The sequence below is a fragment of the Athene cunicularia genome, assembly GCF_003259725.1.
Source record: "Athene cunicularia isolate RWA chromosome 11 unlocalized genomic scaffold, athCun1 chr11_part2, whole genome shotgun sequence".
Lineage (NCBI taxonomy): Eukaryota > Metazoa > Chordata > Aves > Strigiformes > Strigidae > Athene > Athene cunicularia.
Window position 1 is genome coordinate 2,525,667 of NW_020799114.1, and position 16,581 is coordinate 2,542,247.

The 16,581-nt window shown below is 40.7% G+C and overlaps 1 protein-coding gene across 1 annotated transcript in view; it reads left to right on the forward strand.

Annotated features, from left to right (window-relative positions):
* Positions 1-6: 6 nt before the first annotated feature.
* The window catches only part of ZCCHC14 (zinc finger CCHC-type containing 14), a 54,706-nt gene continuing 38,131 nt past the window's right edge, over positions 7-16,581 (forward strand). The window contains exons 1-2 of the mRNA XM_026857026.1: positions 7-610; positions 14,042-14,165. Coding sequence (XP_026712827.1) covers positions 47-610; positions 14,042-14,165 — 688 coding nt within the window. The 5' untranslated portion in view covers positions 7-46. The remainder of the gene's footprint in view (positions 611-14,041; positions 14,166-16,581) is intronic.

Below are 16,581 nucleotides of genomic sequence, written 5' to 3' on the forward strand. Positions count from 1 at the left end.
CCCCCCCCGGGTGTGCTCCCTGCGGGCCGGGGGTCGGCGAAGCACCATGGTGGAGAAGCGGTGCCCGCGGCTGCAGCGGGACGGCGTGTACCGCTGGTTCTCCGAGCTGCCCTCCCCGCAGCGTGTGGAGTTCCTCTGCGGCCTCCTGGACCTCTGCATCCCGCTGGAGCTGCGCTTCCTCGGCGCCTGCCTGGAGGACCTGGCCCGCAAGGACTACCACTCCCTGCGCGACTCCGAAATCAAGGCCAACAACCCCGCCGACCTGGGGAGCCTCACCAACCTGACGGACGAGGTGGTGCGCAGCAAACTTTTGGTCTCTCTCGCCCTGCTCGGCTCTGCCCACCGAGAGGCGGCCGGGGTCCTCTTCCGTACCCTCACCCACATCGATTCGGTCATCAACAACTACGGGCTACAACTCAATGAGGGCCGCACAGGGGACGAGTTCCTGTTGCTCTTCACGATGGCATCCAACCATCCAGCTTTCAGCTTCCACCAGAAACAGGTGCTGAGGCAAGAGCTCACCCAGATCCAGAATATCATGGCCAGCACCAGCAAGAATCCCAGCACCTCTACCCTCAACACCATGGCAACCTATCCTGGCTGCCATAAGGTGGGTATCCTGCTTTTGCACCCCATAATGGCCCTGCTGTAGGGCGCTGGGTCGTGCCTCCAGCAGTGATTTTAAACCTTTCGTTTAGCACGGGCATCCTGGTGATGGCTGGCAGAGATCACTTGCTTGGTTGACGATGGGGATGGTCAACTGAGGGCAAAAAGAGTTTTGTGGGCTCGTGGATTTTAAACGAGAAGGGGGTTCAGAAACTCATCAACAGGCAGCAGTATAAAGCTTAACTGATTGCTTCTGCTGAGGGGACGGTCCTGCCAGTGTCGTGGAAGACAGTGATTTAGTAGGGGAAACAAGCATGTAGTATCTCTAGATTGGAGAACAAGCATCTGTTTAAAAGTTTCTCTGGAAGAAGTTGGAAAGGAGGATCAGCTTTGGGAGTAGCTGTCCAGTGGCAAAGGCATCTTGGTGAGTCTGGGTTTTGTACAGACGAATGTGATGGCAAACATTTTGAGTTTCTGATACTACAAGAAAGGTTGTGGTTGCCTGCCACCCTGAATCTCTCGGGTATTGATCTTGGTGTCAGTGGTTCACCGTCATTAACTTGCTGTTCGTTCATTCAATTGCCAGCAATTAAGCTAGACAGTAACATTTTAAGAGGTGCTGTTAGTAATTAGATGTGTTACTGACTGCTTAAGTGCTCTTAGCCTGCTACAAATAAGGGAGTCAAACAGTCTTCTTGACTGAATTTAACCTGCTTGAAAGTTCAAACTAAGTACCAGTTAAGTGGGTGCATGTGATCAGTTAACAGGCTGTAGCTTTTGAGGATGTACGGGCTCAGTCAGCGAGTGACAACCTTCCCCTTCTATTGGGGAAGATGGTGTATACCTAAAGGCTGTGAAAGTCCCTGTGTTGGAGTAGTATCCTAAATAAAGCTGTTCCTGAGGGCTCAGTACAGATTTCATTAAGTTGAGCATTGAATTTCAGACCGAGACAGAAATCTATGCTCTGTCTTCCCCCGGATAAAAATTTCCTTCCAATTTCGTGTTCCTTTGAATACCGCCGCTTTAACTGTAAAATTAAGACGAGTATTATTAAACTTAGTGTTTCTTTTAATCTTCTCTTCCTATGTCTTTGAACAGTGCTTGTTCCTGACATTTTGTTTTAAGGGGAAAGAACGTGGTGTGGGAATGCCTCTTTATTCAATTTAAAGCTCTACGTGAATAAAATATAGATGGAAAGAATATTTCACACAGAATGTAGAAGGGTATAATTAAAACCAGAAAAGGCTTCCTTTCAGGTATTTAACTACTTGCAACTTCCCTTATTCAAAAGATGCATGGACCCTAGGTTTGAAAGGAAAGACTGTAAATCATACACAAGTTTTCCCAAAATAAGACAAGCGAAAAAAAAGATGAAATTATGCAGGCAGGAACATTTTTTAGAGCATGCTTTCAGAGCTTCACAAATAGTGCACGATTTACGTAGCTCAAAAACTCCAGCACTATTTATGTCAATCTAAGATGGACGGAGAAGCCATTCCTACCATTTTTCAGGCCAGCAATAAGGCGTACGGGACAGCCAATTTGGCTTTTTTTCTTCTGAACTCATTGAAGGTTTGTCTCTTCATATTTTTTTTTAAGAAATTGTCACTGAAGAATACCAGTGGCTTAGTACAGAATAGTTGAGAGGGAACAAAAAGGTGACTTGGCTTTCAGAGTCTCTTGAATATGCGTTTTGTTTGAGCGGATGCAAATTTCCTTTAAGATTGTTAAATTTTTTCAGTCTTGATAGCTGGGTCATTTTGCTACTTTTAGAGTGAGCAGTTGGCTTAAAACAGGAGTTGGATGAAGCAAGTGGAAAAAACAATGTCCTTCTCCATTCAGCACTGTTTAAATATGCACAAATAAATTCCAGCACTGTGGAGCTCAATCTTGTGATGTTACCAAGTTATGTTGTGACAATACTTGTGTTGTAACATCACCTAGAAAAAAACAATGCAGATGTCAAGAGAAAGTGAGCTGCGCTGGGCTGCTGCCTGCCAAGAGTCCCGCGCTCTTCATCCTCTTTAGAATTGGAGGAGAATTTCTTCCCCAGAGCCAGCATTTTCTCATCACTCTTGTTGCTTTACTACAGCTTGAGCTACGCGAAGCTGGTACTTGAAGTCAGCGCTGTGTGTTGAACTGTGTGAGTGCTGCTCCTAAATTCTCAAGTGCCAAACCTCTTTGAGCTCATCCTTAGGAAAATGAGCTGGGGAAGTGGCCACCATTTGAGGTCCTGAGAAACTTTTGGGAGCTGGAATGGCGTGGATGTGTAATGGCATGCAAATAGGAAGCTCTTTGTGAGCAGGGCTAGTTATCCTTCAGCCTTCCCCTTGTGCCGAGTGTGGGAATGGGGACTAACACTTCTGCGACTACCTGTTTTTCTGTATTACTGGAGGTCTGTTACAATTTCTGATCCTTTACATTTAACTTTATTCATGGAGATGCAACGGAAAAGTTGAATGGTGCTCTTTGTTCTCTTTGCAGAAACAAATGGAAATGTGCTGCTTCTGCTTAGTCCTATTAAAATATGACCCAACTTGATATTAGCTACAACTTTTTTCCAGAGGATTGGAGCTTGCAGTCCTGTTTCCATCTCCTCTCTCTTTCACATCTCACAGCAAAATCTCTTAAAAATAAATTATGTATCGTAGTGAAGAGTCGATAAAAATTGCTGTAAACATTTCATGATTCAGGTTGCTTTGGGTAGGTGAACACATTTAAAGTTGGTTAGTGATGCGAGCCGCTGCTTTTTGCTGTTGTCTTTCACTCTCTGCTGCAATTGCTGATTACAAGGAGGCTCAAAACAGCTGCCCATATATTTTTGCTTTAATTTGTGCTTTTCGAGATTATTCTTGAATTATATGAATCTTTACAGGGAAAGGTGGCTGTGGCTGGCTTTAAGTAGGTCAGTAATTATTAGATTCATGGTTTCTACTTGGTAGTGCAAAATGAACATTAAGTTTCCTTGCCCTAGGTAGGGAGAGCGCTGCCCTCTCTACAGCAGGCTATTGTTTTAGTCTCTGTAAAGATGGTAATTTCTGCCCCTTGTCTTGTCCTGTATTTTCTTCCGGTTTTGAATGGTGCCAATGCTTGCAGGAATTGAGTCAGGGATGCTTCAAACTTCTTGCTTGTGGGCATAAAATCTCAGGTGGTTGTGTGGGTTTTAAAAATTGAAACCTGTGCAAATTGTCTTCAAATGAAACCCAGGTATGTATCTGAAGAATTAGCTCTTTAAAAACTTTTATGCCCGGGATTAACCATAATGGTCTTATTTTTAACTAGAAATGATGCAACCAAGTTTTTCAGGCTGGGTTTGCACCTTCAGATGCCTATTCAGCTTTTATACCTCTGTCACAAAGGAGGTAGAATGGTTTCCTGGCCAGCACTTAGAGCCTAGCATCTGAAGGCTCGTTTTTGTGCTGATGGACAGTGCGTAGAGCTGCAAACCCGAGAGTGGGAGCTGGAAGCATGGGGGCACACGGACACCAGTAGCCAAATGTCTCCTGCTGTGCATGTACACATCCGGGTGCTTTGATAGGCAAATTGCCACTGCGGAGGAATTGGTGACCCACAGAGAAGGGAAAAATGCCTCAAAACTGTCTCCCAGCATCCTGAGTCACCCATTCAGACTTCTGTTGTGTACGACACAACACACATCTCTTCTTGCTACAGGTGAAAACTTAATGGTTTTGTCTATTCTGTAGTGATGCTGACTTTACAGAACCTTATGTCTGGTAGACAATGACATACCAGGACCTACTGGGATACTGGCTCTCATCTAGACATGATGATACGAATCTCTGCATGGGCTAAATTCTTCTATCAAGAAGTCTACATGCGTTAGTAACGCCGAGGACATAACTTCCAGAACCAGAGGAGAAGTTATTCATGAATCTGTCGCCTTGTATTTCTTGGAGTTGTTTCATCTACTCATTGAGATCATTCTGTAAAATCAGGGAGACAAGATAATGCTTTGGCTGCTTAGTGCCTGCTCTGCTAGCTGGCTGTGACAGGAGCTCTGCAGTGCACTTACTGCCATGATCTGGTTGTGGCTTCAGCTGCAGAACCAGGGTCATAAATAGTAGGTCTGACTACAGTTTGTTTGCAGCTGAAAGGAAATAAGAGTCAGTGACACTGTAGTTATGTGGCTGTTTCAGGTTGATATCTTGTGAATGGGAAAAAGGGCTCTTGCCTAGTCAGCTTCCAAATATTGCACCCATGGCTATTTCAAGTTTATAGCATAAGATGCTATTTTTCACCCGTGCTAATTCCATAGGCTCATCTAAAACTTAGAAATAACTAAAGACTATGTACTGGGAGCTGTGTAGAGCTGTTGTTCAGAGGGTTCCATTTCAAATACCTTCACCTTTCTGCACCATTTCCTACAGGCGATGGCAGTTACATATGCCATATTCAGAAATATTCAGAGATTATTTCATCCGTGGAATGATCAGCTGGAAAAACTATTACTTGTTGGGTTGAAACTGTGTCCTTAAGTCTTCACAGAGCAAGCAATCTAGCTATTAAGGGATCTGTCTCAGCTGCTTTTATGGCTTTTATGCTAGCTTTATATATAGCTTTTATACTAGTAGGGATAGAATAAATCAGGAAAAACCTAATTTTTAGCCTCCTAACCCACTGAAGGTATTTCATAGCTTGAGTAGATTACCATGTTAATAGCAGTTGCTAGCTAGGATTAGAGGTGTTTACTCACTGCTATCAGTAATTGCTATCTCAGGAATGATCTCATTTTCAGAAACACATAAAACTAACCTCAGGAGCTGTAGGGGCAGGTCTCGTAGCTTCCAGCTGGTGACATGTGCCAATCTTTGTGTGTCCTTTCAGTATTCTGGGTACTTGAGGCAACATGGATTACACATGCCTCTTGGTGTTCCAGTTAAGAAATGTGAGGCTTCCAGTTCTGGCTCATTTCTTACTGATATTCTTGTTCAAAAGTTTTTGTGACTCTGATAAAATGGTTCAGTCTCAAACATGCAATATTGCCAGAAATGAGCTTAACGTATAAAGGAATCCTTGGAAGACAATAGTAACAGTATTAAAGACCACCAAAGTCACTTTGCCTAATCATATGTTACGTGATGAACTTGGATTTAAGAACCTAAATTAGTTTGCTTGGGATATGAACTGTACATCCAAACATCAGGGACAGAGCAGCCAAAAAATTTGCGTTGAGCTAATAATGATGTTGTTTTTTCCGTGAGCTGTTTTCCCATTTTTTGCACGGGCTGAATGAAGTTTTTGTTGTAAGACTGCGTTCCACTTCACTTTTTTTAATTTACTCCTTTTTTTTTTTTTTTTTTTCCCCCTACTAATTACCTTGTAACTGTTAGTTGTCAGTTAAGCAACACTGAAGGAGGTCTCATCTCTTCCGGAATAAAAATGCCCATTGTGAGGTATTGAACATTTTGAACTGTACCAGACTTCAAACTGTTTTAGTTGAATCTGTCCAAGCAGTATGCAGATCCTGCTTGGAAAAGCAGAGCCAGCAGTAGTTAACCACGCCTAACAAGCATTCCAATGTCTAACTTCAAAGGTACTGAACAGCATCCTTGTTTGGAAGTATTTAACCATTTGGTTTAGCTTTATTTATTTTTAAATGTTTGAATTGCTAAAACCGAGATCCTGTCATCTTTTAGCTGGGTTTTAGATACAGCACTGCCTCTTTTTGCAGGGTGGAGCTCTGATTTTCCTATGGACTTCTCAGTGCTGCAGTACCTGTCATACTTTTCTCTTAAGTGTGCCCTGGTAAAGGGACATTATAGTCATATTCTATATGCAAATACTGCAGTGTCCGTTTTACTACTTAGTCGAGTCCTTTTTTGCCTAAAAAAAAAAAGGCAAGTACAGGAATGTTATACCCAAGAATATAGATAAGAGTTTCTGTGAATACACAGAATCTTATTATAGAAGTGCTAGATCTGATTTGTCTGTAGAAATGAGAACCATTGTCACACTTAAACTAGAATCTGACTTTATTCTTCATCAGAAGAATTGAAGCAAGTTGAATTGAACTTGTTCCCTATTGAGATTTGAAATGAGTATTAAATCTAGTCAAGAGATGTTGATATGGTCCAGATCTATGTTTCTTTGTATGGGTTTTGGAATGAGCAGACATGGAAATTCCTTGCTTTTATCTTATGCTAAAATGAAATTTTTCCTTTGGTCCCATTGGTAAGATGATGCAATCATAAGGAGTGGAAGGGATAAACTTTTTAACAGGTGTTCTGGCCAGTGTAGGGTTTCAGGATTTTTGTAAATAGCTGAAGTGATCCAGAAGTAATAAGATCAATTACTTAAGAGTGAGATCCTAATTTTACTTAAAGACCTGCCAAGTCATGATGATAAATAGTGAAAGTGAACATTTTTCATGCCTATTACAAATTATTTTCCAGTGTCATCTAATTTTTTTTTTTTTTTTTCCCTCACCATAAGTAGTTTTATTATGCTAAAGCCATTACTTAATGGATATTGAGGAGGGGGGAGGAGGGAGAAATACAATTCAGTGAATTTGTGACTTGTCAGATAACCTCTGCCAACCTTGTTAATAAGTGAACTCTTGCAGAAGAGACCAGAGTGGCAATGATCCATTCTACTAGAGAAAGGCTTACGTTATCATGGCTGGGATTATACTTCAGCAGATTTTAGAATTACTTCTTTGACTATCTTTTTACCTCCCAAATGTATGTACTGGCACCCTGGGGGCAATTTCCCACCCGTAGGCTGGCAACGTAAGTATGGTAGCTCTAAAGCCAACATTATTAAGGCTGTAAAGGCAGAAGTCATCAAGGACTGAAGGCTTGTAGCAGATAGGACCATGCAACACTTTGAGTTCTCTTGGGAAGGTAATCTTCCCTTCTGGTGGCTACACTTTTAGCTTTTGGTACCATTCAGGTGAGGAAACGGGGACGTAGTTGTACATCGGTGCAGGGATATAGAGCATTAGCATCCCGTTCAAGGTCTAGTTACAAGCAGTTACCTGGTTTGATTTTGAGGGTTTTTTAATGATTGGTTTGTAAAATTCAGATTTGACTTTTTGTTTTGAAGGAAAAAGAAAGTATCTTGTCGTCTGTCTTTTCTGAAATATGCCTGATGCACCAGAAATCTAGAATGAAAGTGCATTGAATGAGCACAGGGCAAGTAAACTGGTTGCAGCTTGTCCAGTAAGCTGTAGTAAATCGTGGAAGATCAGGTGAAACAGGCTGTTATTTTGTAGCATTATATCAATAGTTGTTTTTTTTTGTTGTTGCCTTTTATAAAGGGTTTTTCACTTTGTTTCAAACTTTAACTCAGTGTATCTCTTCAGCGGGAAATCCCACATATTCTGCCTGTTTGGCAGGCTCCCCTGGTTAACTGTTGGAGACTGTGGTGGTGGCAGAAAACACTGCATTAGCTAATATTAAAGAACTCTGGAAGTTCTTTGCAGAGTGCAGCTTCACTTGTTTGGCTGGTGGGGTGAGTGCACATCTTTACACAAAGGAGAGTTGCCAGGTGTTTTCAAATGCTTCTTTTGACCGTGTTGAATGGCAAACACTCAGCACAATGTAATTAAAGTCCAGTTACTCCGTGGTAGATTTACGTTCCTAGTATTAACATAGTATTCACAATTGTTTAACCAAAGGATTTTTAGTGGAAATTAGTCTGTAAAATACAACCTAGACTTTTTTGATCCATCTGCTCCACTGAATTTACAATGGAGCCTTGTAGCAGGTGTGTGATTGTCCCGTAGCATTTAAGTACTGCATGCCCCATTTCATTCCAGTAATAGTCTCACAGGGCAAAAGCATCTGATCTATTATCCCATTTCACTGTGAATTGCCTCTTCACACTTTATGTTCAAAGATGGATACCTTTTTACCAACTTCCTATGAGAATAAGTGTGGGACCTTTTGTAGCTGTGGAGAAACATGGACACACCTGACTTGATTTCACCTGGTGCTTACACTTTTTTTTTTTTTCTGCTAGACTCTGGCTGTTGGAACTACATGAATTTCTAGCCCAAACCAAACACTTCCAGTTGCATTCATGTCCCAATCCAAGAAAGCAACAACACATGTAAATCTAAGTGTGGAGCAGTGTTGAGGGCATCACTAGATATGTGAAAAGTTGGGTGTGTTTGACTGTTCCTTAAACATCCTTGTGGAAGAGTCCAGATCCTCCAAAGTAGTAGTTTTTAATTTTGTTCTTCTAGAGGGAGAACAGTCAGGTATTTGCATATGTAGAACTGGTGCCTGAGGCTATGGTTTCACAAGCAGCTGGGCAAACTAATGGCTTGTCGCTCCTAAAAGGAAGACCTTTGCTCAGTCTTGCTCCTCCTGGTTTTGTAATCTCAGTAGATTTTGAGTTTCAGGTCCCTGCATTGTTCAGTAGGCTAAGTCTGGGCCAAAACCAAGCGCAACAAATCTCATGCATCGGTAGAATGACATCTGAGTGTTAACAGTGCATTTTAAAAAAAATTATTTGGGAACCTGAGTTATGCCTCTGTGTTGGGAAATAGCAGCTTATCTGCCTAAGCATGCAAGGGCTGTATCCTTGCCATCAACCTTCTGTTGGAGCATTTTTGCAAACAGGATTGCACTTTGTTAAAGACCTTGGTGTTAACATCAAAATAAGCTCCTGTTAATACTCACTAATATGAAACTGGCAGGAGTGAATAGAGTTGACTGGGTTTTTCTTTCTCCCCCAAGACTTCAGTACTCTAATTCCTGGGTGCACTCTTACATGTTATCTGCATCAGTCTCAAGCATGGCGATCAGTTTATGATTACGAAAAACCCTCTGTTAATGGAGGCTTCCAAAGAAAGCATTGGCAGAAGCGTTTATGTGTGGGACTTTCCCAGTATATCGCTGGCCACTTTTGAAAACTAAACATCATGTGGAAAAGTTTTCCTGTGTAATAAATGTGAGAATGTGTTTGTGTGGCTTTTAGCTGTAGCCCTAGTATCTCACTTAAGTGACTCCTTGCTTTTGTATTTTGTTCACTTTTCCTGCGTAATGCATGACCTAAATTTCATGTCTAACTAGGTATAGAAGTCAGTATTTTGTTCGCTCGGATCCTATATCGTTGTTTCCTTAAATTATAAGTCAGGTTACAATTTAGGTGGTAAGCTATGTTGATTTTTAGTATTGGCTTCACTTCAAACTTAAGTCAGCAAATACTTTGCTATTAAACCATGTATTTTCTGTGTTCTGTTTAGTTATTTTTAAAAGGAACATATAATTGCTGTTTTGGTAAAATTCTTACCGCATTAAGTTTGACTTCTATCAGTCCTGTTATTTTTATGAAAGGCTTTGCTATATTAAATGTTAGGCACTGTCCCTGGGGAGCAAAGCTAACAATTACTGAATCTGGCTTCACAGATTTACCTTTTTCCATATCAACTTCCACTGTCTTGGGTAGTGGCAGAGCCACTTCAGGTGCAGTGGCTGCAAGAGAAACACCACCTGTTGAAGCAACTGCTCCCAGTGACAGTTGTGCGATTTATTTATTTATTTTCCCTCTTCTGTATGCTTTTTGATGGATCAAGGGTTTTGGAGAGCTTTCTAGAACTGCTTTTTGCTGTCCCAAGAAGATCTGTGCCTGTTTAGCACATCTCTGATGCTGAGAAGAATGTCACTGCACGGCTGAAAAAAAAAAAAAAAAAAAAAAAAAAAAAAAAAAAAGTCAAAAGTTTGCTGGCAGATGAAAAGGGAAAAATGTGGTAATGGCTAAAGTTCTAGCAATGACTTCTGATACATTGACATGTTTGTCCTTGACCCCTGAGTCAAAGCAGTTGTTTCTCTTCCTGGTTAACTCCTGTGGATGGAAGGCCTCAGGGAGGCATTCTGTGACCCTTCTGTCTAGCCCTTCTTGGGAAGGATTTGCTTTTCAGTAGCCAATACCAGGGTGGATACTGTCTTCATTACTATGGAGAATGAGGCACAGGAGAATTTAGGCTGAGCCTCAGTCATGAGGCAGTAGTGAATTTTCTTTGTTATTTTCAGTTATGACTACTACTTTCACTTGAAATTCAAGAGAAGCCAGGTTTTCATCTGGAAAATCAGACGTTCATCTGTAAGCCAGATGCCTTCCTATGGAGGGAGTAGATGCAACATTAGAGTAAAAATAGTTTAAGAATCTCATCTGCACCCATGGTGCATCTTCTAGAGCCATTGAAAGAGCTTACAGGCCACTCTGATGTTAAAACAATTTGTGAATAATCTAATGAAACTGTGGATAGGTGCCACAGAGGGCTTTCCTTCTCCCTGGCCCCCTTTCAAAATGCTGTACTAAGGGTAAACTAGGCATGGTGAAGAATATTTCTATTGCTTTAACTCTCTGGGATTGCTGTTGTATTTGATTAGTCTTCATGGACTGTTTCTGCTGATCTTTTCAAATAATTTCAATTGAAAAATCCAAAGTCTTCTACTCAAATGTTTGGTGCTGTACCCTCTTAGACCTTGAATGATTCATGGATTTTTCTGCATTTATAAAATGTCCCTCCTGTGATTTATTAAACACAGCCTGAAGATTTCTGGTTTCTGTGATGCCAGCTTATCCACCTTAACTGTGGACTGTTACTGCTTTAGAAAACAAGCCTTTAAGAGTTCTTGAACAGCAGATGCTTGTTCTTTAATGGCATCTTGGCTTTCTTCAGAGATGCTACACATCCTAAAAGGTCCAGAGCAATTTGCTTGCCGCTTCTCAGAATCTTCCTCTCACAGGAATGTCATGTTCTTTCTTCAGAATCTAGTGACTACTTATTGTAGTTGGTTGCGCTGAGCCCAAACTAGGGATTACAGTAGTGTTCAGATATGATGAACTTTCCTCCCAAAATTTACCTGACACTGAGTTTCTACAGTTGAATTTGGACAGGTCCTTCCCAGGCATCTACTGTTAAGCTTTTGCCAGTGTTTCTCCCAGGACAGTATCTTCTGCAGTTTGTAGCTGATGGCTTATTGTTCCTCTGTTTTGCTTGGCCTCATTTATTTTTTTCATAAAAAGGCTGTTACTATTTTGGAAATAAAACTTTGATTTGCGAAACGCTTTTCATTATTTTACTTTTCCTAAATAAATCCAAAGCTTTGCACTATTGGTATGTTTAAGTCAGTGGAAAAAATTATTTGAAATTTGGAATGAAAGCTTTAAGCAGTCAAATTCACTGGTTATAACACCATTCAGCTCACTAACAAAGTGCTCCATTTGGAACTAATCAGAGCTTTGTGATTTTTCTAGGCCAATTTGAAACTGCTTTGCTTTGATGTGTGACTGAATCAGATAGTATATGAGCTCAGTTAGTCGAGACATATGGGCTAAATTAATCTTTACCGAGTATATAGAAATTAGATCTTTATGGAAAGAATTGGAGGTTATGTATAAACAAAATGCAAATTTTAAACTGCACGCGACGCCTATTGTAAGGATAGTGGAGAGAAGGGAATACCAGATAGGAGGCAATATGCTGTCACAAACTGTTGAGAGATTTTTCTGAAACCACGTGGCTGTGTTATTACCCAGTGTTAAGTACCAGAAGTGCCTATATTTGCTGGTGGTTCTGAGTATTTGGAACTTGGGCGTTTAGGATAACGTAGTCTTGCCTGAATCTAATTTTCTAGCTTGCTCCGTTACTCAGTTCCTCTTGTGAAGTCTCCCATTGCCAGGAGGATGCTGGAGTCATTGCTCAGGCCGCTGGAACTTCCTCTCAGTGGCAATCCCACCGGAGTGAGAGTTTAATGAGCTCCAGGAGAGAGATGTGCGAGATAAACTTTGGTAAAGACTGACTTTGGCAAGGAGATCTAAACTACCCCACGCTCCCCCAAGCTTAAAGTTAACGGCTGGTCTTTCTAATGTGAAAGCTTGATTAAGTTTTTGGAAACCTGTGCTAAACAAACATACAAGTAAACTTCAGGTTTTGATCAAAAAGGAGATTTAAGTGCTGAAAAGGAAAGCAGGTACTTGTAATCCTGCTTTCTCTGACACTCATTGGTCTTTCTGGATTGATTTCTCTGCGCACAGAAGCTTTTTTTTTTTTTTGGTGGATGTCAAGTACACCAAGTCTTTCACTTGTGCTCGTGCCTCTAACTGCACGTAAGTCTACAAACGTCAGTCTTAAAATGGAGCTTACAATAGGTAATTGTATAGAGCTAGAGATGTGCTATTTTTGACTTGGATTGTGTATTCTGATTGATGTCAGTATGTAAGGGTAATGGCAGGGTGAGCAAAGTATTGTTTAAAGAGTAAATTGTCCCTACTCATGGTGCTGTCTCAAGTAATCAGAGTCGGAGTGAGCCTTTTTCCTTACAGGGACCTGTAGTCGCTGGTATTTGTTACCATGAATAAAGGATCGCTTCTTTTCTTATGTCAAGATGCACATTTTTCTCCTGCGATTTGTGAAAGGCGAAAATCCCTGTTAAATTCTAATTACGGCTCTCCATACCAGGATTTCACTTTATTCAAAATGTGGCCATTGAAATTCAAGTAATGCATGAGTTAGTATGAGTGCCTTTGTTAGCCTTAACTACCTCTTTAAAGCACACTTTTCTCTTTAAGATATTTAAACCCTTGTGTTCAGGACTGCTAATGCAACTGTTCATCCACTTCTGCTTCTTATGACCTAGAAAACAAGAGAGTAATTGCCTTGCTTATGAGGCAGAGGATGAATGTTACACTACAAGTAATAGATGTTTTTACTTGTTGCTACATAATTGTAAACGCTCTTACGGGCAGCGGCTGAAGTGGGTAGTTCAGTTCTGCCTTTTCTAATGATTTATCTTTGTTTCTGTAGTTTTAAGTAATGGTGAAAATATGTTTTCTTATGCTGAATGCGGTTTAGAAGGTACATATTAGGCCATGAAGTCTGTTTTGGTGATGCAGGCTTCTGCTCAGGCATTATTAGTGTGCAGTTTTTCATTGAAACACGATCACGATAGCAAGGCTTTTAATTGGCAAAGACAAGAAAATTGTGGTTTTTTTTTTTTTTGCTAAACTGGAATTCATTCCTTGTAATCTGTGTGGAAATACTTTGAAATGCCTTGAGTCTGCATCTGTATAGATAGGTGACATAACAAAAACGGTATTTTCCAAGAGCACTTTTCCCCTAGTTTTCTTGTGGAAAAGTTAAAACTGCAGTGTGGAGAGGTTAAGGGTCTTGCAATATCTCTACAATTGACTGCTGTGTGACTATTGTTTAAAAAAGAATTATACTTTAAGTAGCTTTATAGATTAGCCAAGATAATCTAGATTTGTGAATAGCTGCTGACTAAAACAACTTCCCTGAACTGTTACTTGGGGAATATCAGTAGTAACACCCTTTGGTTTTAAAAGAAGTAAATGTCTCCTAACTGCCTTCAGAGTGGGTTCTGCTCGCTCCGGAGGAAGGTGTGATGTTTGCGCATTCCCTCAGTTTATTTTATTGGATTTTTGTGGTTTTTCTTTCCAGGTCACTCCAAGGTCCGAGACCCCCATCAACAGCGTCAGTAACAGTTTGGAAAATGTCCTACATACATCAACACATTCCATTGAGGAGTCATTACCCAAGAGGCCTTCGGGGAAACACTCCAAAGGTGTGTCCTTTTCTGCGTGCGTACTTCCAGTGGAGGAACAAACTCCTATCTCTTGATGGCGATTAGTGTTATTTTAGTTGTGATTGGAGACTGGAATTTTGCTTCTTTACTTCTGGGTTGGGTTGAGCAAAGGAAGTCGAAGAAGGATTTTTGTGGGAAGTGTTAGTGTATCAGTGAAAAATGGCCAGCGAGAGACAAGTCTGCTTATTATTCTGTTGGGAAATAAGCAAGAAAGTTCCTTATGAGTTGAAATACCAGCTTAGCTCTCGTGAAATACTCTGTTCTCAAGGAGTGAATATCTCTGCCACTCTCTCTCATCCACGTAGTAGCAGGTTATTTCTTGGATGAAGCATATGGTGATGAGTGATGCTTTACTGGGGAGGAGAGAAGGTATTTAAAACAGCAGTTAGGATTCCCCTTCCACCTTTCTCTTGGTTCACAAGAATGTGTAAGTGAGAAGCTGAGGGAAGAGGAGTGGAGGATAGAAGAGAGAGCTTGCACCTTTCTCAGCACACGTGTGCACCCTGAATGTTGTTGCAAAATAAGTCTTATTTTTTGTAGTGCCGTATTGCATGCTGACCTAGCTAAAAACCGGGCTTAGCAAATTTGAGTTAATAAGTATGCATTCCCTTTCCACACTCCAGGCTATGATTACAAATGCTAAAATGTCTAGGTTAAAACGTGAGTAAAGGTATTTTTGTTTAACGCATACAAAAAGCACTATTAAGTGAGGGAAGTCTTTGAACTGTGAGCTGCTGTTTGTGTAGAACAGTTTTTGTGAACTCTTTGTGGTATTAATAAAAATAGCTCTGTATGGCATGACTAATGCAGGGGAAATACACCATCACATTAGCAGCCCTGGTATATTGCCTTCAAGTATCATTAAAATTACTGTCACAGACCATATAATTATTTTTTTTATTTGGAATTGCTCTTCAGAATTCTGTCTCTTTCTCTGCCATTGGCTTCCTGCATACCCTTGCAAGTATAGTTTAATACCACGTAAATGGTGATATTTCAGAGCAAATCTTCACTCAGAGGAACTGATACTGATTGGAAAAGGTTAAACATCCCAAGGAAATGTTCTTAGCTTTGCCTCCACTGGACCTCCTTTTCTGCGACATACTCAAGTGTAATCCCAGTAGCTGTAAGTAGCAGTAATTTTTTACAGCAGAATAGTGCTGTAAGTAGCTATTTCTCCAGCTGTAAAAGCTATCAGAGTAGAAGAAAATGCAACACTAAGCAAAAGCATGGCTAGGTTTGTGGCTTTCATCTGATTAAAAATAGGACAGGGTTCAACACTGTTTTCATTTGTACTCAGTGATTGCTATTCCAGTACTATATATGCCAAGATTAGTCATGGTACACTGTGAAAATTAATTAGGTTTTCCTCTGATCTGTTTTATAGAATACCTGCTTAGTTTTCAGGGAATGTAGCTTTTTAATTTATCGATCATCTTAGTGGTAGTTGGTGAAAGGAGTTGTGGAACAAATACAATTTTCTTGCTGATAATCTGCTTTTTGGTTCACCAGCAGCAAAGATTATGTTGAGATCTCCTTGATATATGATGATCTGTCTGGTAAGAGAGTTCTGCCTCTTACGGTTGGAGTACAACTGAAGATTATTTGCCAGCCTGGAGCCACCCTTGCTCGCTTACAGATTTCTAATTCCTGTAGCAAACAGACGCATCTTTTAACCTAGCAGAACCCACTAACTTTTGAACCTTAGAGCACATGAAATTCAGTCGTGAGAGTATGGGGATGGACAGGTTGCTTGACCAGTTGTGTAATTCTTGTGTTGGAATTTTCTAGTGAGTCTTGCTTCAGACAGCTTGAGAGGACAGGATTTCTTCTCACTTCTGGTCAGAAATAGTGAGCTGCCTAAGTTTGTCATTCCTCTTTTGGCAAAATGCTGAAGCTGCAAGTGTCTCGGTTAACAAGGCTGTAGCTGAAACAAAAGAAAAATGAGAAAGCTCGCAAAAGGTGCAGCATCCATTGTGCTCAGATGGATTAGAGACAGTTTCTATTCGTCCAGTGAATGGTTTTAATTCTGATTTGTAGAAATGTCCGTAACGTGACATGCTCTGTATATAGCTGAACAGTGGATGGGTTTGTAGTAGGCTTGGACCTGAAGCTATTGGTGGCTGTGTTTTCCCTAATTCACATGTAGAAACTCGCTTTTAACATAAACTATTTCAAGTTTCTACATGGGGGAGAGAGGAGAAGAGTGGTATATTGCTGAATACTCTTTTAACAGACTGTGGCAGAAGCCTGTATGCATTTGCATTAAGTGGTTAGCTGGAAACTTTCATACATGTAGAGACTTGTCAAATACATAACTTTCAAATAATTCCACCATCCTATCTGCTCAGAATATTGCTGCCTTGGGAAACGAATTTGTAAAATGAGTCTGAGA